This window comes from Microcaecilia unicolor, unplaced genomic scaffold (assembly GCF_901765095.1).
Source record: "Microcaecilia unicolor unplaced genomic scaffold, aMicUni1.1, whole genome shotgun sequence".
Lineage (NCBI taxonomy): Eukaryota > Metazoa > Chordata > Amphibia > Gymnophiona > Siphonopidae > Microcaecilia > Microcaecilia unicolor.
In genome coordinates this window covers 53,055-76,436 of record NW_021963198.1, presented here as the reverse complement: position 1 = coordinate 76,436, position 23,382 = coordinate 53,055, and the positions used below count along the sequence as shown (strand labels likewise).

General features: G+C 41.1%; 1 protein-coding gene across 1 annotated transcript in view; it reads right to left on the bottom strand.

Annotated features, from left to right (window-relative positions):
* LOC115459065 (transcription factor 4-like) overlaps positions 1-23,382 on the bottom strand; it is a 42,261-nt gene that overhangs the window by 1,688 nt on the left and 17,191 nt on the right. The window contains exons 4-6 of the mRNA XM_030188929.1: positions 20,206-20,368; positions 8,495-8,724; positions 4,862-4,914 (exon numbers count right to left, since the gene is read on the bottom strand). Coding sequence (XP_030044789.1) covers positions 4,862-4,914; positions 8,495-8,724; positions 20,206-20,368 — 446 coding nt within the window. The remainder of the gene's footprint in view (positions 1-4,861; positions 4,915-8,494; positions 8,725-20,205; positions 20,369-23,382) is intronic.

The following is a 23,382-nucleotide window of genomic DNA, read 5'->3' as shown; positions in this document are numbered from 1 at the left end:
CAGCGAGTAGAAACTAATACATATTGCTCATGTTGACCCCACAGCCTTCCCTCTGATGCAACTTCCTGTTTCCGTATAGGTGGGAATGCATCAGAGGGAAGGCTGTGGGGCCAGTGTGAGCAGTATGTATCAGTCTCTGCTCGCTGCAGGTGAAGATCTACTATTTACAAGGTATGCAGGAGGAACAGTTGTTGGAGTTTTTGGCTGGTGAGGCTTGGGGATCCCAGCTAGCCACATCATAGGTGTGCTGCTACTGGGTGGGCCTGAACCCAAAGTGGGTGAGCCTAGGCCCACCCAGGCCCACACTTGGCTACGCCACTGCTGCCATGAGTGGGAAAGCGCGGGGTACAAATGTAACAAAATAGATACTATTGGAGATTCTACATGGAATGTTGCTACTATTCGAGATTCTACATGGAATGTTGCTATTCCATTAGAAACATTTCATGTAGAAGGCTGTGCAGGACGTCAGACTCACAGAAGCAGAAGCCTGCGCGGCCACACTGCTGATCTGCAAGGGCCGACTTCTACATGGAATGTTGCTAGTGGAATAGCAACATTCCATGTAGAATCTCAAATAATAGCAACAGTGGAGGAGTGGCCTAGTGGTTAGGGTGGTGGACTTTGGTCCTGAGGAACTGAGTTTGATTCCCACCTCAGGCACAGGCAGCTCCTTGTGACTCTGGGCAAGTCACTTAACCTTCCCTTGCCCCATGTAAGCTGCATTAAGCCTGCCATGAGTGGGAAAGCACGGGGTACAAATGTAACAAAAAAAAATTAACTGAATTGCAAGCACAACTCAGGATGGTGTGTAAAGTTAGACACCCATCTTTAGGTGCCCTTTGCAGAATCTGGGGGTAATAAGTACACAATTTTAATACAACATATTAAAGGAGCGAAAGTACTTTAGCTTAGAAACTCAGGTCCTGATTCAAACATTTTTACTTAACACTTAGATAAGTCCTTTTAGTAAAGGGTGCTATAGGCCAAATTCTATAAATGCTGCCTTAAAAACCGGTGCCGAAAAACCACACACTTAGCCTAATTCTATAAAGTACACCTAAAGAAGGACGTAGTTTATAGAATATGCTCCCGCGCCATTCTTGCGATGAAAATTTAGGTGGGCCCATTTAAGCTACCTAAAACCAGGCAACTTAGGTGCAGATCGGGTGTATTCCATAATAGTGCCTGTAGTTTTTTGAAGTGCCCACTAACCGCCCATTCCACACCCATGGCTATGTCCCCTTTTGGCTGCGCCATTAAAATTTACGTGCACCACATTATAGAACATGCCTAGAAATTAAAGCAAATTAGTGCCACTAATTGGTTGTTTACAAATTATCAACGCTGATTTTTGTTTTGTTACATTTGTACCCCGCGCTTTCCCACTCATGGCAGGCTCAATGCGGCAGGCAATGGAGGGTTAAGTGACTTGCCCAGAGTCTTGCCTGTGCCGGGAATCAAACTCAGTTCTACAGTTCCCCAGGACCAAAGTCCACCACCCTAACCACTAGGCCACTCCTAGTTAATCAATTAATCAATTAAGGCATGTTAATCAATTAAGTTGTGCACACAATTTGGCTGTACAGTCAAATTAACATGCAGAATTTAAGGCGCCATTTATAGAATTTGGGGGTATGCCCTTAACGCCCAGTTAACATGCGTAAACAGGATACCATGCAACCTTGTTAAGGGGGCTTGCCACAGTTTTCCTCTTTTGCATGTTAACCCGTGTGCTGTTGAATTTTCCAATAATTTTCTGTTAGGGGGATGGCATGAGCAGGGAATGGGCATGGAAGTATTAGCCAGTTAATGTGTTATACTTAGAACATGCTAACTGGCTAACACACAGTTAATGCAAGAGCACTTGGGGGAGATTCTTTATATGGTGCATAGAAAATCCGCGCAGAAATCATTTTCATCTAAGCGCATTTTGTAAGATTTAGGCGCGGTATATAGAATATGCTTAGTTGATACCCCTGCACCTAAAACTATGTGCATCCATTTACACCATCAAAAATGTGGCATAAATTCCTGCACGTAGATTTACGTGGACTTGGCCATATTTTATAATAATGCGCGTAAATTTGGGAATGCCAATAAAACACCCATTTTCCTGCCCATAACCATGTCCCTTTTTGGATGTGTGCATTACAATTTAGGCACAGTTCATTATTGAATATGATTATCTAGTTATGTGCACAAATTCTAATTATTGCCAATTAGTGCTCATTATTGCTTGTTAAGCCAATTAAGTTACGCGTGTTGTTATGGAATATGCTTAGATTTAAGTGTGGAACGCAGGCGTGATATATAGAATCCGGCACTTAGTGCCTCCTAAATAGGAGTCAGTCAATGTTCCCACATTAACTCTCTGCAACTACTGTGCCCTAATGGTAACAACCCCAATAGGTGCTGCCTCACACCTGAGCTTAGATTGCAGTAAAATCCTGCGCAACAACATGTTAAGCCCAGATTCGAGCGCACTTTAGGAAAAAGACCCTTAATGATTTTGCCTTGCAAAGAGACTATGCTCATTTTCAAAGCACTTAGCCTCCCAAAGTTCCATAGAAACCTATGGAACTTAGCCTCCCAAAGTGCTTTGAAAATATGCCATGAGTTATCCTCTGGAACCTATATAGGTCACCCAAAGTTGGGTGGCAAATTTGGCCATCTAGGGCTGATATGCATTCCAAGTAATTAGTTAATGAGGTATCAATTATCAATAATTGACATTAATTGGCAAACATTTGGAGTTACGCATGCTTCTGCCATAGGTTCTATTCTATAAAATCTGTGCCTATATTTTAAAGTGCATGACTACAAAGGGGAGTGGCTATGGGACGAGTCTGGGGTGGATGAAGGGGTGTTTCCCAGAGGTTAGGCACGATTTTATAGAATACAATAAAATGCACACCCAATTGTTGAAAATTGGGTGACAGCAATTATACCAGGCTTTGGCAGGCATGGAGTGTCCTTTGTAGAATGCCAGCTTAGTGCGGATCTTCCTGGCACCTAACTTTGGGAGCCACATACTGAATTTTCCTCATTATATTTATAAACAAACTGAATACTTATAACTGTAAAAACTTCTATGGATAGGCCATGTCAGTCGCTCAGTTTCAGTATTGTGCATTGCCAACCAGGACCAGGAATGTTGTGGAGGCCCCAGGCTGGAAGGAGGTTTGCTAAACACAAAGGGGTCGATAGCCAGTGTGCAGTGGTAAGCGACTGGTAAGCCACTTCCGGCTGTGGGCTGAACTAACCCCGATATTCAATTCCAGGACATGCGTGGCTCCCAGTATTAAATATCTGCATATGACCGCCAAACCCTGAAGTTAACTGGGCACCAGCCAATATTCAGACCTGTACCGGTTAACTCAGTGGATGATAGTTCAACTGCTGCTCTGACATCTTTGCATTGGCTTCCCATTCATTGTAGAGTCCTTTCCAAGGTAGCTTGTTTTGTTTTTAAGATGTTTGATGGTTCGGCTCATTTCCCAATGTCTGTGGCTCTTTGCGTTTGCTAATGCCATCTCTTTTAAGAGTTAAATATAAGAATATTTTAGAGATGTCTTTTTGCTAACTGGCTCTTTTCAGTTTTGGCTTACTTTTCCTATTATGCTTCGAAGCTCTTTCAATTACTTGCAATTTCGCAAGAATCTAAAAACTTATTTGTTTAAACATTTTCTATCTCATATTTTAATAAATTAAATTTTTTTTGAATGTTTTCTGACATTTTGTTACCCGCATTGAACCACTAATAGTGGGAGTTGGCGGGATATAAGAAATATATTACATTATATAAAGCTTGGGAGCTGTTTTGCTGTCCTAACTTTATGTGCTTACTTAGCTGGTTAGTGGACTGAAAATCACATCTAACTGGCTAAAATGCCACTCCACCCTAACTCTGCCTCCAGCTTGCCCCAACCTAGCGGGACAGGGGATGGCCAGTTAGCGGTGATATTCTGCAGCGCTATCCAGTTAAGTGCCGCAGAACATTGGACATTGGTTTAATCAGCTGGGTTTCACCAGGCTGAAGCCTCTCCTGCCTGGTTAAACTCTTTTGAATAATGACCCCAATAATATTTAGTATTATCATTATTATAGCCGAATAAAGGGATAACATGTATTGAGCTCCAGCGAAAGATACAAACTATGGTCCCCGGCCAAAGACTGCTACAGCCATGACTTGGCTAGAGGGAAGGGGTTGAAAGGATTAAAATGGGGAAAAATAAATACAAGATAGTTATGAATGTTGGCTCATGGTACTGTAGCCCAGTAGAGTTCAGTTCCAACTGAAAGGAGCAGTAAAAAAATTGCAGGGGAAAAGACTAGATATTCTAATCAAAATCATATAAAATCTCCTCAAAGATTAATATCTGTATAAAATGCTAGCAAATAATATAAAGGGCATGGATTATTCCCCCCCTTTACTATAAGAGAAGAAAGGAGCATTAGAATAGCTTATCCTGAAGCACCCTGAATTCTAACTCCTTCTAGTTACAAACAAGCTGACTATAAGAAACGTCCCTTTTTTTAACATTCATGAAGTGTAAGTGCTACCCTACAAATTCTACCCACAGAATCTGCAGTATCAGAAAAATACAGGTTTACTCAAAACAGTCCTACTATTTTAACTTTCCCCTGACTGTAACACAAATAAGGCATGACTGAGGGTGTACCAGGCATACAATGAGAGAAGATAATGCTTGATGTAAAAGTAACGTAAAGCCCAAATGCCTGCATCTCAGAAACATGAGATGAACTTGCCATTTTACATCTGTCCCATGTGATTTGATGCATCTCCCATCCCAGGATGGGGTCCCGCCAAGGAAAGCGCAGAGGGCTCTGAAGATACCTTTTCTTCTTCTCTTCTTTTCAGGCAGGCTGCTTTAGGATTCAGATTTCTTTCTATAATACAGCAGAGAAAATGAAATTCAAAATCAACAGCTGTAGATACAGTTCTCTCACATGTGATAATGCACTCATAGATTCTAATGAACTAAGTAAAGTGTTTTAGGCGGTTAACATGTGAATCAGTGAATGTTCTTAGCACCCAGTCACGGTATCACATAATGTGGTGGCTCGATATGTAGTGTGTGCTAATTCATTAAGCGGGTAATTGTTTAAAAAATCCACTAATATCTATGTAGTAAACATGGACATCAATTGCTAGGGGGCAATTACTAAGTTGTGTAGGCGCCTATGCGCACCCAACGTGCGCCAAATTGGAGTTACTGCCCGGTTACCACGTGGCCCTTGCGGTAATTTCAATTTTGGCGCCAGTCCGCTACATGCATCTGAAAAATATTTTTTATTTTCTAGTGCGTGGCATTTGACTCGAGTAGACCATTACTGCCCGGTTACCACGTGAGACCTTACCGCTAGATCAATGGCTTGCGGTAAGGTCTCAGACCCAAAATGTACGTGCAGCAATTTTCATTTTGCCGCACGTCTGGCTTTGGCAAAAAAAAAAAAGGCATTTTTTGTAGGTGCGCTAAAAAATAATTCTGCGCATGCCCAGAACATGCGTCTACGCTACTGAAGGCCATTTTTCAGCGCACCTTAGTAAAAGGACCCCTAGAATACTGCCATGTACTATAATTTATGTGTGTCTCTCCAGAATTTAGGCGCATTTACATCGGCTCTAAGGCTGGCATAACCACTTGTGCCTAACCACATATACCAGGTTACTTTGGTATTCCATAAAGAACAGTAGGCTCCTACTTTATTTTATAGAATAGAATAGGCTCTAATTAGATACCTTTTTATGTCCTCGAAACTCAAAGTGTGGAAAGCGGCAGGGAATGGACAGGGACTGCACCATGCAGTTATACATGGAAACTTACTGCATGTTAACTGTTCCTGAAGCAGATAATGAGAATCACCTGGAGGGGCATTTTCAAAAGAAACGTCCAAGTTGCGATTTGGACGTCTTTGCAAAATGGCGAAATCCAGGGGCGGGGAAACCCGTATTTTCGAAAAAAGGTGGACGTCCATCTTTCGTTTCAAAAATACCGTCAGAGACATCCAAATCCTTAAATTTGGACGTCCCTAGATTTCGACGTCCTTGCATTTGTATGTTTCTGACTTTCAGAGATTCTCCAAACCAAAGATGTCCATGTCAAAAACGTCCAGAGGAGCCAGCATTTGTAGTGCACTGGTCACCCTGACATGCCAGGACAGCAACCGGGCACCCCAGGGGGCACTGCAGTGGACTTCATAAATTGTTCACAGGAACATAGCTCCCTTACCTTGTGTGCTGAGCCCCCCAAACCCCACTACTGTACACCACTATCATAGCCCTTACAGGTGAAGGGGGTCTGTGTAGGTGTAGGTCTGTGGTGGATTTTGGAGAGCTCGCTGTTTCCTCCACAAATGTAACAGGTAGGGTAGGTATGGGCCTGGGTCCACCTGCCTGAAGTGCACTGCAGTACCCACTAAAACTGCTCCAGGGACCTGCATGTGCTGTCATAGACCTGAGTGTGACATCTGAGGCTAGCATAAAGGCTGGCACGAAATATTTTTAAACATGTTTTTTGAGGGTGGGAGGGGGTTAGTGACCACTGGGGGAGTAAGGGGAAGGTCATCCCCAATTCCGTCCGGTGGTCATCTGGTCATTTTGGGCACCTTTTTGTGGCTTATACATTAAAAAAACACGTTCGGGTGAAAACTTCCAAGTGTTCGTCAGGGATGTCCTTGCTTTTTTCGATTATGGGTCAAAGACGTCCAAGTGTTGGGCACGCCCAAGTCCTGCCTTCGCCACACCTCCGACACACTCCTTTGAAATTTGGACGTCCTTGCGATGGACTGCAGCTGGAGACATCCAAAATCGAGTTTTGATTATACCCATTTGGACATCCCTGTGAGAAGGACATCCATCTTCCGTTTTATGTCGAAAGATGGATGTCCTTGTCTTTCAAAAATGACCATATTAATACAGTCTCAATAGGCTAAGTACATCCACATGACCTACTATGCCGTTAAAGCACAGTATACTGTCTCTGTGTTAACTGTGGGGAAGAAGCTGCGAATGCTCCTAACAGTTACTATGGAAGCTTTACAGTCACCCCAACTCCTAATACCCAACAACTGCAAATTTTTAGCACACGTCAGTAATAGGAACCCTAAGTTGGGTGTTTTAAAATAAACTATCCATTCAATATTCAGCCAGCGGAAATCAACATTTTAATTTTAAGTGCTGACTGTTGCCAGCAAAATTAAGACTGGAAATTCAACAATGAGCCATATTCAAGCACCGGTATTGGATATCTGGGGCTGTGCAGGCTGCCAGCTCTTATGTGGGTCTCAGTCAATATTTAGCTGGGACCCACATAAGACATGCTGGTCGCAGCTGAATATCGGTCATCCCCCCCATTCCAACCTCCTCTCAGCCATGGGCTCCTCCTGATCACCCCCCCCCCCCCCAAATCTGTGTTCATCCCAGCCAGTGTCCACCATCCCCCCCAAGAGCTGCCCTCTCCTGGATCCCATCCCCAAAGAAGAAGAGCCTCTGAAGCTCCACCCACCCACCCAACTGTAAGTCCCCATGGGCCTACCTTTATCTTTGATGATTTAGAGGGATCATCAGGGTAGGAGTGAACCCCACTTGCTCTTCCCCATTGTGGCTCCTGCATCAAAATGATTGCTGCAACCTTTCGCTAGCTAGTGGTCAAGGAAGCTAGTTTGATGCAGGAGCCGTACTGAGTAGGAGCGAATGGGTTTGCTCCTGCCACGATGACCCATCTAAACCACCAGAATAGAAAAGTACACTTGGGGGAGACCTACAGAAGGTTGAGGGGGACCTAGTTGTGAATCTATGCTCTTGGAGAGAGAAGAGGGTGGGAGGGAGAGGAGGAATGCTCTTCTGGGGGGAGGGAGGAAGGGTGGTTCAGAATTGAGTGGGCCCAATGCTCCTCTGGGTAGGATAGGGAGGGATGGTTATTTGAATTGGGGGGGGGGCACACATTTTTGGTGGGATGTCAGGAGGTTGGATGGCAATGCTCTTTTGCAGGGGAGCCCACAGGACTTCAGGCCACTTCCTGAAAGTCTTCCAGACACCTGTCTGCCTGGTTAGAAATCCGGGCACCTGCACTGAATAAAGCTGATTCCTGGATAAGTGCTAGCTCCACCCAGACTCCTCCTCTGGACCACCCTGGTACTACCTAAACAGTGCAGAGGTAGCCAGTACTGATATTCAGTGGCACTAGCCAGTTATATGCCACTGAATATCAGCAGACAGATGGGGACAGGTGATTTAACTAAATCATTTAAAAACATAATTTTATAATAAGACATTTAAGGTTGAAAATAAAATGGGGGTAAATAACGGGGGGGGGGGGGTGCAAGTGGTAAGATTTGATAGTACCTGCTTATATATGTGATTCTTATTAATTTTACTGTAACATCTCAAGCTTTTATGGTGAGGCATGATATCAAATTCTGTAAAGTAAACTAAAATTGTAATAACAACAAACTGTTAGCAACTGACCTCGGACTTGCTGTTCCAAGCTGAGGATAACGGCCACAGCCTGGTGAAGTATGAGAAGCTTTGTCTGGGGCTTGTCGCTCTTCAAATGGAGCTGCACCATTCGTCCCAATTCCTTGAAAGCTTCATTAATATCACGCACACGCAGACGCTCACGAGCGTTGTTGGCCATTCTTCGCTCCTTCTCTCGTTCTGCCTTCTGCTCTGGTGTAAGATCTTCATCGTCGTTATTGCTGGGAAACCAAAATATGAACATTGTCTAATGATTTGGAATAGAAGAAGTGAATCATGTTAATGAAAACTATCATTGTTACCCATAATCAGAAACTCTCCAAAGGCTATCAAGTCAACCAGTTGCTTTTGTTTCACAATACAATAAAAATTACAAAACAGAACATTATGAAATCAAGAAGATATTACAATTGAAAAGGGAATGCAATAAATGGAAGACGATTCATTGTTTTGGGCAATTGATGACTTGGTTATAAGGTACCATAAAAGATATTGTTATCATTATAACAGTGGCCTCACTTGCATATCATAATACTTCTGGAATTACATTTGATTTGATTAATTTGATATTCTGCCTTTACCAAACTTCTAAATTCAATAGATTATTGTAAAGCTCAAGAGATAAATCCTCAATTTTGACTGTCTGACACATTGGGGCTAATTTTACAAAACAGGTGCTAATATTTACATGCAACCTACATGTGTAAATATTTAGAATATTAGCATATATATTTTTTTTATTGTTCATTTGTATCCCACATTTTCCCACTCATGCAGGCACAATATGGCTTACAGCAAAATTAGGACAAATTACAAATTGTGAAAATACAGTGAAAGTTCACAAGGATAGACAAGGGGAGCAGTAGCTAACAATGGGGAACTAAGCAATGTCATAAATGCACCTAAGAACTCTTCTGTAAATATGCACATATCTTCCAGGGCACGTATTTTAGAGGTAGTCACATAGGAGGAGATTCTATATATGGCGTCTAAAAATTCAGAACTGAGATCAGTGCTAAGCGTATTCTATAATTGGCACCTATATTTAGGTGCCAATTAAAGCGTATGATTAGATGATATTTCAGTGCCTAAACTACATGTATCCATTTACACCAATGAAAATGTGGCATAAATCCTGGTGCGTAGATTTATGCAAACTGGGCCATATTCTATAACTACATGTATACATTTCAGAACACCCACAAAACACTCGTTTCCCTACTTATAACCACACTCCTCTTTGCCTGTGTGTATTAGAAGCTCAGCACACTTACAGAATAAGCTTTGCACGTTGAATCCTAGCCGGTTGGAAGGCTATTGTAGTTCAGCGTTTTTGCATTATTAAGGATTCAACGGACTGGATACTGACATTTCTCTTTTGTTAGATATTTAGCCAGAACATTAGAGATTTACCAGACCCCTTCAAGCAGGCTTTTGTGCCGAAACACGGCCGTGTCGGGTTGTTTTACAATAAAGTGTCCTTGATATCCTCCCTGGGTTCACCTCGCTTTTTTGTTTCATGGCCATGGGAAAGGTATGGGCGGGTCAGGGGCATTCCGAGAATTTGAATACAGTGTTACAGAATAAGTACATAAGTACATAAGTATTGCCATACTGGGAAAGACCAAAGGTCCATCAAGCCCAGCATCCTGTTTCCAACAGTGGCCAATCCAGGTCACAAATACCTGGCAAGATCCCAAAAAAGTACAAAACATTCTATACTGCTTATCCCAGAAATAGTGGATTTTCCCCAAGTCCATTTAATAATGGTCTATGGAGTTTTTCTTTAGGAAGCTGTCCAAACCCTTTTTAAACTCCGGAAACCTAACTGCCTTTTTACCACATTCTCTGGCAACGAATTCCAGAGTTTAATTACAGGTTGAGTGAAGAAACATTTTCTCTGATTCGTTTTAAATTTACTACATTGTAGCTTCATCGCATGGCCCCTAGTCCTAGAATTTTTGGAAAGCATAAACAGACGCTTCACATCTACCCGTTCCAATCCATTCATTATTTTATAGACCTCTATCATATCTCCCCTCAGCCGCATTTAATCCAAGTTGAAGAGCCCTAGCCTCTTTAGCCTTTCCTGATAGGGAAGTTGTCCCATCCCCTTTATCATTTTTGTTGCTCTTCTCTGCACCTTTTCTAATTCCACTATATCTTTTTTGAGATACGGCGACCAGAATTGAACACAATATTCGAGGTGCGGTCACACCAGTGCTGTTGATTCTTTGGGAAAAGTCTTCTCCAAATGTTGGGGTTTGCTAACAAGACCTGGAAAATAAAGAAACCTTTCAGCTCCTTTATACTGATACGAACGGCACTGCTCGAAAAGCATAAAAAGAATCAACAGCACTGTGCCATACAGGGACTCCTGAGGCAGGCCAGAGTGACCGAAACACGATTCGTGTCAAGTCCATTTTTTTGAATAATAAACTCTTGCTGTGAACTTTTCTTGAGTCCAGTAGAAGATTGATTGGCACCATCTACTTTGTCGCCTTTGCTGTGCCCTTCTCTTGGATTTTCCATTGCGGAGGTCTGCTTTCTTCTGTGTTTGTCGTAATTGTGAGCCCTCCAGGAACAGAAAAATACTTACGGTACCTGAATGTACATTACTTCAATAGCCTTCAGACTTGCAGGTGGCTTACATGTAGGTACAGTAGATATATTTATGTTTCTGAAGGGCTCACAATTTTGAACTATGGTCCCTTGGTTTAAGGTCCACTGCACTAACCACTAGACTACTCCTCACACTTGTGACTGCTTTTAGACAGAATGCCTGAAATAACTGAGGCTGTCATAGAGGCTGGTATTCCTTTCTAGTCTCACTTTCAGGGGAAAGGGAAAAGGACAGTAACACTGAGGAATTATTGCCTTAATCCCTGCAGTGGTCAGCTATTCAATCAGAGCACCTTTTTCACCTTGAATGTGATTGAAACATGTCTAAATTAGGACATCCTAAATCCAAGACTTGGACATTTCTTCTTGTTCAATTATAGCTGTTGAACCCTCCCTGGTCCCACCTACCTGCCCTCAACGCACTATTTAGGCAAACTGCAGTGTTGAACTTTTTTTTTCTGCCTTTCCAAAATTGCTATTGGATGCGTTTGGCAGACTTTTTAAGGGGCATTTTGAGATGTCTATGTGCTTTGAAAATGAGCACCATAGGCATCTATGTAATAAAATATTATGGGTAATCCAACAGAAATTGCAGCTAGATTGAGGCCATAGAGATTTGCACCAGCTCAGTAACTGATGTAAATGTATAAGAATACAATAAATGTATGAGCATATGTGTACCTTGTGACTCTGCCTGAATTCCACTCATACTCCACCTCAGAACAAGCCTACATGCATGTCACTGTTTTATCACTGTGTATAATACGTGTCTCACCCCTGGGGTAATTTAACTTTATAAAAATACTGTATGTGGGTGGGTGGGTGAGTGAATGGATAATGTCATTTCTTGGCTGCCTGGACAGAATTGCTGAGCTCAGTTAATGATGCCTAGTTAGCTCTCTAGATATGGCACTGAATATCAGCTGTACCCAGATAACTTCTGGGTACCATCAAATACTTGGATATATAGTGCAAGTACCTGAAAAGGAGTTGGCACTGAATATCCAGGAATACTTGGGCCCCAGACAGCTGAATATCAGATGGAACAATTGCCATACTGGTTCAGACTAAAGGTCCATCCAGCCAACTATCCTGCTTCCAACAGTGGTCAAATCAGGTGACAAGTACCTGGCAGAACCCCAAGAGGTAGCTAGATTCCATGCTACTGACCCCCAGGGGTAAGCAATGGCTTTCCCTAGGTCTTCCTTAATAACAGTTCATGGACTTTATCTCCAGGAATTTATCCAAACCTTTTTTAAACCCAGCTATGCTCACTGGTTTTCCCACTTCCTCCAGCAAAGAGTTCCAGAGCTTGGCATATTCCATATTTGAAAGAATAGGCTATCACTTCATGTTTACTTGTTCTGCTCCACTCAGGATTTTGCAGACCTCTATCACATCTCAGTTGTAACTCCTCCATGCTGAAGAGCCCTAAACTCTTAAGCCTTTTCTCATATGAGAAGAGTTCCATCCCCTTAATCATTTTGGTTAGTCTTCTTTATACCTTTTTGAGATGTGACAACCAGGTTACACCATGGAATGACACAGAAGATTATAATACTCTTTGTTTTATTCTCTATTCTTTTTTTTTCTAATATTGTGTTTGATTTTTTTTGCTATTGCTACACACAGCTGATGATTTCAGCATATTGTCTATAATGACACTTAGATCTTTTTCTTAGGTGGTGACTCCTGTGGAACCTAGCATCATGTAGTCATAATCTGAATTATTCTTCCCAAAGTGCATCATTTTGCATACATGCAGTTTCATTATCACAAAGTTGTTCTTAGCACATCTAAGTTTTTACCTAAAATAATCATGCCTTCACACTCATTCAAATACTCAAGAAAAGGCCCTTCATACTTTAAATTGCAAACAAGGTCTCACCTGCTACTTGCAAAATAACTGCATCATTAAGAAAACTGTCTCAGCTATTCATTTCATTTGATCTAAATAGGCCTAGTATGCTGGTTGCACAATTAACTTTAGCAAACTGATGGGCCTCTTGCATGCTCTTCTCAGCTCCAAAGTCAAGGATGGTGCCTTTGATCAAGCGGTCGTGGCCAATCTGTCCTTCTCAACTAACAATTCTTGCACTTGACGTTGTGGTTATTCCGAAGACTAAGATAATTCAATACTGAGCAACCCTAAGGTTGGGACTCAATCACTTATAGGCCTAACGTAACCTGCTTCTCAATGGATAAATCAATTTTGCTCACCTCACCTGTAACAGATGTTTTCTGTAGATAGAAGGATTGATAAAGCACGCAACCTCTCCCATCTTACTGAGAGACTATTGGAACTAATTGAGAAGCTGAGCTGGCTGGAATGCGCAGAAGCTTACACTACAATTCTGAGCTCTGGGAGAGCAGATGCATTCCGGTACCATCAGATGATATTACCCACTTGTGTGCCTTATCAGTCTTGCAGTCTATAGAAAATACCCATTACAGTTGAGCAGTACTGCCCTATATCTATCTATAGCTATATAAAACTAGTTGAGGGAAAGAGGGGAAAATATTCCATCTGTCAAGAATTAACAGAATAAAACAATTAAAATTACTCTCCATTTTTTTCTTTTTCCACTAATTGAAACATTTGCCTTACAAGTCAGCTGCTCAAATGCCAAATGATAAAAGCATTCGCACAGTGCCCATCAGATTACAAGTGTTCCTCTGCAAAAGGCAAAGGAAGCATCTGACTAGATGACACTTCTGTTCTGATTTATACTGAAGAGCAAGAAAAAACAGATGGCATTTCTCTAGCATGTAATCTTGCATCACAACCCCAAGTTGCAAGCCATACACCAGAACAGTACATGCAGGATAACCAAACCGATAACCTTTTAAATACAGATTTTTTAAAAATAAAGTCAATTCTACATTGCTACTTTGAGCTTTATATAATAGGTTGTAGATTACTAATATGAAATGTTATTTCTTTCACCTTAATCTTGCTAGTATTATATATTAACAACACAAGATGAGTACAATAGACTCCTGAATCACACAACAAATACCTTTCCTTTTTCAACTACTACAGTAATTTTATATTGGTTTCTGGGACAAACAATTTTGAATTGCTTATGTAAATATATCATATAGGGGCCATTTCACCAAGTGGCAGTAAGTACTAGTGCGTGCTTACCGCAGAGAGCTTACCGAAGCTTAAAAGGGCTTACTGTGGGGCACGCTCAGGCATCCTACGGTAAGTTCAGGGTTAGTGTGTACATACCATGTGCTAAAAAATTAGTTTTATTTTTACCATGGAGGGGGTGTGTCTGGAGGCAGAGAGTGGGCACTTCTGAGGTAATCAGCGCTGCAACATTGTCGTATGTTGATTAGTGCATGATAAGCGCGTGAGCCCTGCCTATAAAATAGGTGGCAGTAAGGGCTCACATGCTATTCTTTTTTTAATGAAAGAGTAAAAGTATTTTTAAATCAGTTTTTCTATGACTGGCAGCAGTTTGATAATTTTGTACTTTTTTGTTGTAGCAAAACCTCTTCCCTAAAAAGGACGACGAAACCTGGCCATGTTGTTCGGGGTTTGACTCTGTTGAAAATCGCTGCCAAAGCTAAGTATTATGCAATACTATGCAGGATTAAATTGCATCTCAATTGGCACCTTAAAGGTTATGAAGATATGTTATTTTAAGGATTGATATATTTAAAAAGTTTTTGAAAAAGATAAAATCGGGTTGATCTATGAAGATTTATACAGCGCCACAATATATAGGACGCTGTTCCCAGATGGGATTTGCTGTTATTTATTCTGATGATCCCCATAAACATACATAAAAATATATATATATTTAAAAAGAAAACAATGAAAAAAGATGTTGAAGTTGTCAGCCTAGACTGTGTGACATATATAATTTGTGAGTGTATGGGATTATATAGATGATTCTTTTTTAATGGCCACATGCTAATGGCTAATATCCAAAAAAAGCACAAGGAGCCTTCAAATATGAGAGCATTTCAGCTGCACTTTATTGATTGGACGTGATGTGGTCCATGTTTCGGCAACAAATGCCTGCGTCAGGGGTCTATTGATGGTATTTGATTCCAAACAAACAAATATTCCAATGACGAAAACAAACTTGTCTTCAAAAAGACAGGTCCACTCCTAACTTCAAAAAGAGATGCCAAAAAGTGCAGGAACAAATTATAAACTTGGTAGGGTGTTCTGCACTGTCAAAATTGCCAAACTCTGGCGTGATAAGCGCTTTTTGGCATCTCTTTTTGAAGTTATGTGCAGACCTGTCTTTTTCAAGACAAGTTTGTTTTTCATAGTAACATAGTAAGTGATGGCAGATAAAGACCTAAATGGTTCATTCATTCTGCCCAATAGTCACATTCATTATCAAATCAAGATTTCAATCAACAATGAACGTGATATTATTTACTTGATCATGGTCTTTCTTTGGTGTTTCTGGGACATAGAACATACAAGTCATCCCGGCTCTGTCCTTATGTTCCAACTACTGGAGTTGCCGTCAAAGCCCACTCCTGCGTATCCAAATCCGTCTTGTCATTTGCAGGACAAAGACTGTAAAAGTCTACCCAGCACTGTCCTCATGTTCCAAACCAGTGGAGTATCCACTGAAGCTCTCTCCAGCCCACCCTAAACTGGATCGCCATATGTGGGACTCAGACCATACAACCCAGCCCAGCCTTAGTTGATGCAGCCAGAGTCGCCATCTAAACACCACTTCACAAGCAAACACATATGCAACCCTTTAAGTTTTGTTTTATATATCATTTGTTTTCTAATTAGAGATCCTCTGTGTTCATCCCATGCCTTTTTGAATTCCACTACAGTTTTTTTCCACCACCTGTCTTGGGAGGTCATTCCAGGCATCAACCACCCTGCAACCTCAATTCATGTCCTCTAGTTTTACCACTTTCCCTTCTATGGAAAATATTTGTTTCTTTATTAATATCTTTCAAGTATTTAAAAGTCTGTATCGTATCTCCCCTGTCCCTCCTCTCCTCTAGGGTATGCATATTCAGGTCTTCCAGTCTCTTCTCATATGTCCTTTGGCACAAGCCCCATATCATTCTTGTCACCTTCTTCTGGACAGCTTCAAGAATTCTTACATCTTTAGCAAGATACGGTCTCTAAAACTGAACACAATACTCCAGGTAGGGCCTCACCAACAATTTGTATAGGGGTATCAACACCTCCTGTACACCTCTCTCTATACAGCCTAGCATCCTTCTAACTACGGCCACCACCTTGTCACACTATTCGTCTCCTTCAGATTCTCAGAAACTATCAGTCCAAGATGCCTCTCCCTGTCTGTGCATATCAGCCTTTCACAGACAGGGTGAAGAATCTTGGAATGATAGTATCTACTACTTACTACTACTACTTAACATTTCTAGAGCGCTACTAGGGTTACGCAGCGCTGTACAATTTAACAAAGAGAGACAGTCCCTGCTCAAAGAGCTTACAATCTAATAGACAAGTGAACGGTCGGTCCGATAGGGGCAGTCTGGATTCACTGAACGGTAAGGGTTAGGTGCCGAACGCAGCATTGAAGAGGTGGGCTTTAAGCAAAGACTTGAAGACGGGCATGGAGGGGGCTTGGCATAAGGGTTCAGGAAGGTTGTTCCAAGCATAGGGTGAGGTGAGGCAGAATGAGCGGAGCCTGGAGTTGGCGGTGGTGGAGAAGGGTACTGAGAGGAGGGATTTATCCTGTGAACGGAGGTTACGGGCGGGAACGTAAGGGGAGATGAAGGTAGAAAGATAGTGAGGAGCAGCAGACTGAGTGCATTTGTAGGTAAGAAGGAGAAGCTTGAATTGAATGCGGTATCTGATCGGAAGCCAGTGAAGTGACCTGAGGAGAGGGGTGATACGAGTATATCGGTTCTTGCGGAATATGAGACGTGCAGCAGAGTTCTGAACAGACTGAAGGGGGGATAGATGGCTAAGTGGGAGGCCGGTGAGGAGTAAGTTGCAGTAGTCCAGGCGAGAGGTAATGAGAGCGTGGACGAGAGTTCGGGTGGTGTGTTCAGAGAGGAAAGGGTGAATTTTGCTGATGTTAAAGAGGAAGAAGCGACATGTCTTGGCTATCTGCTGGATATGCGCAGAGAAGGAGAGAGAGGAGTCAAAGATGACTCCGAGGTTGCGGGCAGATGAGACGGGGAGGATGAGGGTGTTATCAACTGAGATAGAAAGTGGAGGAAGAGGAGAAGTGGGTTTTGGTGGAAAGACGATAAGCTCGGTCTTGGACATGTTCAGTTTCAGGTGGCGGTTGGACATCCAGGCAGCAATGTCGGATAAGCAGGCTGATACCTTTGCCTGGGTCTCCGCGGTGATGTCTGGTGTGGAGTATCTGAGGACCTGAAGGTGATGTCATTGGAATATTTTTTTCTTTGGAATCAAATACCATGAATAAACCCCTGACACAGGCATTTGTTGCTGAAACACGGACCGTCTTGGTTCCAATCAATAAAGTGCAGCTGAGACACTCTCACATTTGAAGGCTCCTTATGCTCCAGTATTCTATAGCATCACACCAAACTTCTGGGAATGCCCCTCCCATAGCCAGGCCCCTTTGGAGTTGCACACTATAAAATATAGGCATGGATGTTATAGAATAGCGCCTATGGTAGATGCATGCATAACTCCAAATTGTTGCCAATTAATGTCAATTATTGATTGTTGACGCCTCAATAACTAATTACTTTGCACCAGCATCTGCTCTAGGCACCTAAATTTAGGCAATCTATATAGAATCTGTGGTGTATACTACTTACAAGCGTCCTTACAGAAGTTGCTTTGCTGCTACTTACTTTGTGAAAGTGCTGATATCCTGTACATTTACGTGTGCAACTAGCACATAAATGTTGCACACAAAGAATTGCTCTTTAAATAGTCCCAGATCCAAGAATTTTCAGTGCCACTCTACAGACAGTGCTACTGAAAATTCCCTATTCCCTCTACACACTCCGGCATTATCTGGGTATTACCAGGATGGAGCAAGGGTGTTCTGATACATTTGCTGAAAACATATATGTTCTTATAATTCATATACTGGAAATCACATTATTATTCTGCTAAAAAGCATAAAATGGAGGGAAAAGACCTCAAATGTCCTGACTATGGCAGCAAGCAGAAAATCTTAGTGCCTATGTTCATCGGACCCCATACTTCTCATCGGTCTCAAAAAACCTCCTTTTGGACATTTGAGGTCTCTTTCCTTCTTATACACGTGACTTTTAGCAGAATAATAATGTGATTTCCAGTATATGAATTATAAGAACATTTATGTCTTTAGCTTGGAGTAGAACTTGGAAGTAAGATAATTTGCTGACGTTTGCCTTGTGGTTATATTAACTATACATATGGATAGCAATTATAAGAAGGGGGGCTTATTTTTAGGCATCAAGAAAGTGCTTATACGAAGGAACGCAAGTGCCTACTTTCCTTTATAGAATTCTGATGTATCAGCAGTAATACAAGTGTATAATTTATACATGTAACTATGCATCCCACATATGCTACTGCAGCGGGTAAAAAGACCCGAGGCACACATGGCCATGTGGTAATAGAACTCTTACTGCATGGCCACGCGATAGGGAGCTCTTACCGCCACCCACTGAGGTGGCGATAAGGGCTCCCGCGCTAACCCAGCAGTAGTTGGGTTACCGCCTCGCAAGCCATTTCCAGGGGTTTTCTTTTTCCCTCGGAAATGACATGTGCTTGGGGCGGGACTACCGCCGGAGGCCGTGTTGGGCCGGCGGTAGTCCCAGAAGAGCGACCGGTAAGCCCGCGTTGGGCTTACTGCTGCTCTGTAAAAGGGCCCCTTAACTGGTTAACTAGCTAATCAGCTCTGTCAACTGGATGTTAACAAGTAATTATTAGCACAAATTGGCATTATGATTTACACATAGAACTTACAAAGCGTGTTTTGTACTGTGGTGCATGTAAATTCTAAGTCACATAGTTGAAAAGGGGACATGGCCATGAGAGTGGCATGGGCATTCTAAAATCTATATGCATTGTTATAGAATACACCTGCTGTGCACCTAATTTAGGCATCAGAATTTGTCAAGTAAAATGTGGCGTAAATGGCCACAACTAAACTTGGTTGAGTGGCGAGGTGCTCAACGTATTCTATATACTTAGTGGAAATTTAAGCCTATTGTATAAAATGTAGGCATACTTTAGAGAATATGCCTAGGCGTATTTTTTTTCCACAAGGATTTTTCAGGCACCATATATAGAATCTAGCCCTTAACCTTTGATGCACTTGTTTAGCTGAAACATGGCTTTTTAAAAACACTTATCTGCTTTGTATGTTGTTATTTGAATTTATATGATTGTTTTAAACCTGTTTTAAAAAAATTATTTTTAAAAATTAATAACTACATTTCCTTTTCCTTTTTGCAGTCACATTCTTAGGCACCCCTCTGCCCTTTTATCTTTCTTATAGCTCTTGTATGGTCAGTTGTTCGGCATCATTTGGTCTGTCCTGAAATGCCTCGTTTTGAATTTTGCTGCACACCTGCCAGTTAAGCCCACTTGTGTAAAACAAATGCTTGGCTCTTACAGTCAGTTGATTCTTTTACTCAAGCTTCATGCATGCAGCAGCTTCACTCTGCCTATACATAGATCTGTACATGCAACAAAGTGATTATTACAATAATAAAGATGCCTAGTATTAACTGCTGATCTGAAATACATAGCTCTCTATTTTAAGCTGATAAATGACGTGAAAAGGATGCTTCTGCTTTGTCATGGAACAAGTAGTTAAATGATCATACTTTAAATACAAGTAAATACAATTTAAAACACTAGTTAAAAGCTTAGGAGGAGAGAAGAGCAATTCAGTTAAACCTCATTAGGAATATAGGAATTGAATTTCAAATTTGTGAGATTACAGGAATTTTCCTGGACTATGATCTGCAATGACAGAGTCTATACTACCAGAATAGGACTTTGGCTTCCTTCAGGTAATATATTTTATCTGCCAGGGAAACAAATATTGGTTTCTCCATAATCCATTTTGTTCACTTCATCAAAATCCAGCAAAGGAATTAAATGAAGCGACACTATTATTTACTGTTACCTAGATCTTGACCTAGTAATTGATTTGATATCCTTCTTGTCGTCATCTAATTTCTTGTCCTCAGAAGATTTCCCGTCCTGAAGATTTTCATCTCCTTCATCCTCAGATTTGATATCGGAGCACCTCGGAGACATGTTCTGTCCTGGCAGTCCAGTTGGCAAACCTGCAAGAAAAAGAGGAACCTGCTGTAAGCTTTTTACTCAAACACTGGTCTGTTTTTCATAATGGACTTTATTTCACATATTTTTAGTTATTTTTCATGCAAGATGCACACAGTATTGAGGCAACACCCATCAGTTAAGATAAAATTACCATCCTCAAATCTACTCTTTAGCTATTCTTTAACAACTGAAACAATTATTATTGGATTGAGATAAGACTGACTGAAGTAACCTACAGGACATGAGCTTTTTAGACCACATTGGTCCATTTTTCATGGAAGTGATCTTGAGAACTTCGCAGTACAACATCTCTGGATTACCCTTCTGTTGACCCAATAAAAGGCATCTGCATCAATAAGGAATCCTGTTTTCTCCAGGGTCAGTACAGCTATTAGAACTTGTAGCATAACAACCCGATTTTCAAACAAATGTTTCCTGCATGAACTATGTTTGAACATCAGGTTGTTACGTGGCTAAATATATCTCTGCAACTTCACCCATCAAGGCATGCATTAAAACCTTTCACTAAAGCTTTTGTTGAGGCATGAGGTGAGCCATTGGGTGTCTCAAGACTTTAGCCACAAATTATTCACTAGTAACTGTTTTACATTTTAAAATATATTTCTTTATTAAATCAATACAATTTTCCTAAAATAAAATCCATTCCCTTAACCCATAGTTATTAACCAATCCATACACCAATGCATTTAAAACCAAACAATTCTCCACAATATTATTTCGATACACATTCAAATAGCATATATCTGGCAATCTTTTACATCAATGTGTGATCACAGCTCTTTAATCATGTGTTAATCCACTGCTCCAGAGTCTCCCACAAGATTCAGCCTTGCTTCAAATCAGACTCATTGAATCACCAACTTATAAAATAGTTCTGTCCTTTTTTTCAACAAACCATTGTAACGTTAGTGATAAATCTTGAATAACCATTGATGATATCAGTCAGCAACATCCAAAACTGTCCATTTTCACCATTAGCAGTGTCATGTGTTCCAGATATATATATTTTTTGAAATTGTGGTTACATTTGTATTAGAGTTTCAATCTCTCCAATTCTTATAGTATTCCACCATACGACCAGGACCCAAAAGACCCAAAAGACTTTAGCCACAAGTTGTTGCCCCTTTAACAAAGTCTTCTTTTTCTTCTTTTCTGTTTTCTACTCCTATAAGTTTATTATGTAAACCACTTTGTTGTGCTTCTACAGGAAAATCAGTATGGTCAAGTGACTGAATGAATTGCTGCAGTTGTGTGGGTCTTGCTGCATCCTAGTAAGTGGAACTGACATTTCAGCCATCGTGCTGTAGCTTTCTTCAGAGTATGCTGTGAAGTCTGGTTTGTCTTTTTTTATAGTGGGTTCTGAAACCCGACTGGCTGGGGTTTGAGGTGGGGAGTTTTCTCAGGAAGGAAGGAGATAGAGGCGGGAAAGTCTGTTGGTCAGAAATTTGAATTTTGGTGAGAAACTGCGGGCCTCATAGCATACCCTGAAGAAAGCCACAGCATGATAGCTGAAACTTCGCTTCCACTTACTCAGATTCGGCAAGAACCAGAAAACGGCAACAACCATGACGTCAGCCGCGGAAGCCCAAGAGAACATATGACGGAATGAACTAAATTAAAACTAAGCTAGAGGTAAGCACCCATGAGGAAATTAATAAGACTCTCCTTTGAATGCCTTTTTTATGCAGACAAATTTATGTGCATTATGAACTTATGACTGCAGTTTGATGGTGCAATGTGTTATTATTTTCATTATTTTCCAGACTTACTATGATACATATTAATATAGGAGACGTGTTCAATCCATGCTTACAAGTAACAATGTAATAACATTTTGTGGTTAAACCTAGACAAGTGTAGTTTTAGACAGTTGAAAAGCTACATAAGATCATTCAGCCAACTTGCATATGCCTTATATTATGTACCTAAATCCTAGAAAGCTGCCAAATGTTAGGCCCAAGATGCAGCCAACCATGTGTTTGGATTAGTGCATGGTACTTGCAAAAATAATAACACAGGAGTACTAACCATGTCCTGTTTAGGAGGTGATAAATACTCCCGCATTAAGTCTGTGTTATCCAAGTAGCACACACTAATGCAAACCCACTAGCTGATAACACTTCCACACCCATTCTTCACCCATGCCACGCCACCTCCCAAAAAATATTAAAAAAAATAAAGAATGCACGATTAATGAAAGCTGAGACAAACTACTGCATAACACGTTTACACATTTTGCGGTAGGCCTATTGTCCCATGTTAAGCTTGTATTAGTGCTTAACATGGTTTAGTTAAAGGGCCCCATTTCTTACCTGCTGCATAAAAATAAATACAGCAAGTACCGCTGTTTAAACATTTAAAAGCAACAAAATGGACTAGAGATGCTTATAGATAGCATAAAATGATTAGGCTTTTTATATTACGTATTAGGAAACAGAAGAAGAGCAGAGACAATGGAGAGAAAGAAAAAGAGTTAAAAGGAGAAACTAGGGGAGTGCATTTTTTAGCACGCATTTGGTTTGTTACTGTGCCTTATAAATGTTTGTGCATAATAAGTCAACTTAATGCACACTAACCTATGAATTAACACGTTAAGTCAATTACGGGTGAAGAATTAAGGTGTGTTAGGGCAATGAGGTGCATTATTTGCCCATTAGTGGGCATTTATTTATTCATTATTTATTTAAAAAAATTCTATACCATCTATAACTAGGTGCTTTACAAAAGAAAATTCACATTATGCATATCACAAAACATAAAGCAAAACAGATCATAATAACATTAAACAGCAATAACAAGCATGAAAGCTGATGCTAATTTACCTTGCTGAGAGAATTGGGCCACAAGGCTGCAGTCTGATGCTCCTAGGCTTCATATTAAAGGGGCTGGGTAATAATGATGAATCTCCTCATTCCCAAAAAGCCCCCTCCCCATCAGCATTACTCTTCCCCAAAGCATCACTTGTCCCGCCATCCCAAACTCCTGGAAGGGTCCC